General features: G+C 33.8%; 1 protein-coding gene across 1 annotated transcript; it reads right to left on the bottom strand.

Moving 5' to 3' along the window:
- Positions 1–2,050: 2,050 nt before the first annotated feature.
- Positions 2,051–3,228, bottom strand: LOC131634596 (putative F-box/LRR-repeat protein 23). The gene is made up of 2 exons (XM_058905261.1): positions 2,864–3,228; positions 2,051–2,636 (listed from the first exon to the last, which is right to left on the bottom strand). Exons 1-2 carry the CDS (start codon positions 3,226–3,228, stop codon positions 2,051–2,053), a joined length of 951 nt encoding a protein of 316 aa, XP_058761244.1.

Here is a 3,228-nt window from a genome sequence, read left to right as displayed (position 1 = left end):
TTCTTAGGTGAAAAACAATAGGATAGGCGCTGTTTCTTATATATTTGTGTTAAAAATGGTTTTTAGCACAAATATCTCATCTAAGAACACATAAAATTTTGACCATATCCACTAAATATTTTATAAAAATTTATTTATTTAATCTTTATCATCAAATTAATTTCTAAACTAATTCTAACATAATTTGTTCTAATAAATTTAATTTAATTTTTTTTGAATATGAGTTGTAGATTTATGTTCTTGAATATCCTCTTTGATCAAAGATTAATACCACTTCTCAGATCTTTGTCAAGATCCCTCAGGCCTCAAGAACAATCGACGAAACTTAGACCTACAGCATTACATGGTTTCCAACTGTTGCAAGCCAACATCGACGTGAAAGGTGCTAAAGAACTACTGAACAATGCCTACAACATGGTTCAGGAAGCAGTTGAAGAGATTACTTCACTTCTAAAAAAGCTTGCATCACGCCAACTCGAAGAGAAACACACTACAAGAGGTCGTTTCTAGAAGGATTCATATTGTAATCCATGTACCATCAACATCTCATCAAAAAGCAGTTCTGATATCTCCAAGCCACCGAAGAAGTTAAATGTATATATGGAGTTGCAGATGGGGTTTTTAGTGTAGCTGATAGATATAGTTTACTTTGGTGGAGAACCATTTTTTAGCTAGACGTAGGCGACTGATATTCCACAGAAGAATAGTTAGTCCATTGTTCAAAATTGCAAGGTGGCGCAGCATAGGCATTGTTTTCGCAATAGCAAATGCAACATCATCGGACTTACTGTCTAGCGTCTCAATATAAGGGCTAAATTTCAGCGATTTCAAAACTGGACAACTTTGGCTTATATAGTCAAAAAATTCTGTTTCTTCGAAAAAATTGTGGAAAATGTCAAGCTCTTCTAAGCATGGCTGATTCTTCACAACTTCATAGAATGTTGCAGTCGAAATGTCATAGCATTTTTCTTCTAAGCTTTGTATCTTTATTGATTACTTTAGGCTGAATTAACAGTTATCAATTGAATCAATTTGACTACTTAATTTCATTTTTTAATTTATGAACAAGAATCTTAAACGACATCTTTATAAAATGAAGATAGTAAACTCGCAGACTAGAGATGATTACATTATAAAAGAAAATTATAATGATAAAAAAAATTCAATTAAAATGCCTAAATAAGAGAAGATTTTTTTTCTTTAATCTCATGTCATTTTAATATTCGCGATAACGGTAGATATATGATTAATTTTTTGATAACTTTTTTATTAACTTGTTTTAATTTCATCATAAAACGCCTGTTTAGAATGGAAAATCATACATTCATATCAATCGACATATTCCTTTTAATAAGGGTAGTTTTGCCAAATGAAAATTAGTGCTCTATTGTCACCGCCAATTCTTCGTAGCTTATTTTGTTGAACTCATATTGAAATCATGCCTTATCCATCAAGCAACAAAAGTACAGTCGGCTACTTGAATAGCAAGTCATGACATCAAGTTACCATGAGTAGTTGGTATTGTTGTTAACTTGCTATGATAGGTTGATGACAGTTTGTTATTAGTTAGTTACAAGCTCCTATAACTATATATACTGTAATGTAACTAACTTCTCCATTAATGCAAATCTACTTTCTCTCATAATTGTATTATCTTTTTCTTGAATATGCATTTCTTATAAGAAAAGAGCTATTGGTATCCTTGTAGGTAAGGAATAAGTGGTTGACACCACCAAGATTCGGAGTATTGACTATCCAATCAGAATAATACGCATAGATTATGAAATTGGTTGACTCAGAGCAAGAAAGCGTAAGTCACAATTTCGAGTAAATTCGGGACCAGTCGAATCAGAATGGCATGTGGGAAGAAGTAAAATGTAAAAAGGTTAGAAGTAAATCAAGGTAGAACATTTTGGTAGTTATGAAGAGTGGCTTTCTAGAACAGGCGGGAAAAAAAAGATAATGCAATTGCACGTACATTATGTGTAGAACATAAATCAGCAAATTGAAAAGTACATGGCCAGAGTGAACAATAAGCTTTGCAACCCAATTAAGAAAAATCAAAATCAGAAACATCGCTTTCTGGAATCTCATTTATCCAAGAAAGATCAATATTACCAATATCATTAATATTACACATCATAAAACCGTGATAAATATAGTCTGTGTAATCGTAACGATCAAACTTGTGATCTATAGATTCGGCCGGAAAACGTAACACTTTGATCTGCTCATTGCATCTTTTCCCCAAACTTCCATCCAAATCAACATAAACACATCCTCGAATGTCAAGAGATTCAAGAAGAGGGCATCCATCTAGAATAGCTAATAATCCGTTGTTGGTGAGTTCATTATTCAAAATCGTAAGGTTCCTGAGCTTAGGCATTGTTTTTGCAATGGCGAATGCAACATCATCACACTTATTGTCACCTGCTACCTCATTAGGAGGACTATATTTCAGAGACTTCAAAAGTGGACAACATCTGCCAATATGTTCAAACAAATCTTTGCTTAGGAAAGAACAATGACAAATGTCAAGCTCTTCTAAGAATGGCTGCCTCTTCGCAATTTCCTCGAATACTTCATTTGAAATGGCAGAACATCCGTCAAGCCAAATACATCTCAGTTGACTTGCACTGAAAATTTGAAAACAAATCATGTCAAGATAGGCTTAAACTAACATAAATATGATTAACTGATACGGCATGAGGAGGAACATCAACATTTGTCAGGAGCATCGCAGTGAAAGAGACACTACATATTCGCCCAAAAGTTTAATGCATTATGTATACGAGTCCTCATGTCCTATCAGTTAGTACTTACTAGTTACAACAAATAAAAAATAAATAATACTACTTATTACCTGTTAGCTATGTGAAGAAGGAGATCATCATTCCCAAATTTTTTGATGTAAATGTTTTCGAGATGACCACAACTTCTATCGACAGCATAGCGACAAATCTTCACTAATCGATAAAAAGATTCAAAGTTATTAGAGTGTGACAGAGAGATACCAGTAACCATGTCAATGGTGCGCCACATGATAGGGTCCTTGCAAATTTTCCACCAGAGAGGGCACACAACAGATGCATTTGTCACTATTTCAAGTGTACCAAGTCTCTGCAGTATGTTTATTGTGATGTTTCTAGGGAGTTCAAGCCAGTTTGGTTTTGCTGTGATTTCAAGAGTCTCAATTCCCATCACATGACTCAAACAATTGGAAGCCAT

The sequence above is a fragment of the Vicia villosa genome, unplaced genomic scaffold, assembly GCF_029867415.1.
Source record: "Vicia villosa cultivar HV-30 ecotype Madison, WI unplaced genomic scaffold, Vvil1.0 ctg.001319F_1_1, whole genome shotgun sequence".
In the NCBI taxonomy this organism is placed as follows: domain Eukaryota; kingdom Viridiplantae; phylum Streptophyta; class Magnoliopsida; order Fabales; family Fabaceae; genus Vicia; species Vicia villosa.
The sequence above is the reverse complement of the archived record's forward strand: the minus strand, read 5'-3'. Positions and strand labels throughout refer to the sequence as shown.

Coding starts and splice junctions, on each gene's coding strand:
- LOC131634596 (XM_058905261.1), bottom strand. CDS start 3,228: ATGGCTTCCAATTGTTTGAGTCATGTGATGGGAATTGAGACTCTTGAA. Junction 2,637..2,863: donor CTTCTTCACATAGCTAACAG/GTAATAAGTAGT, acceptor TCAAATTTTCAG/TGCAAGTCAACTGAGATGTA.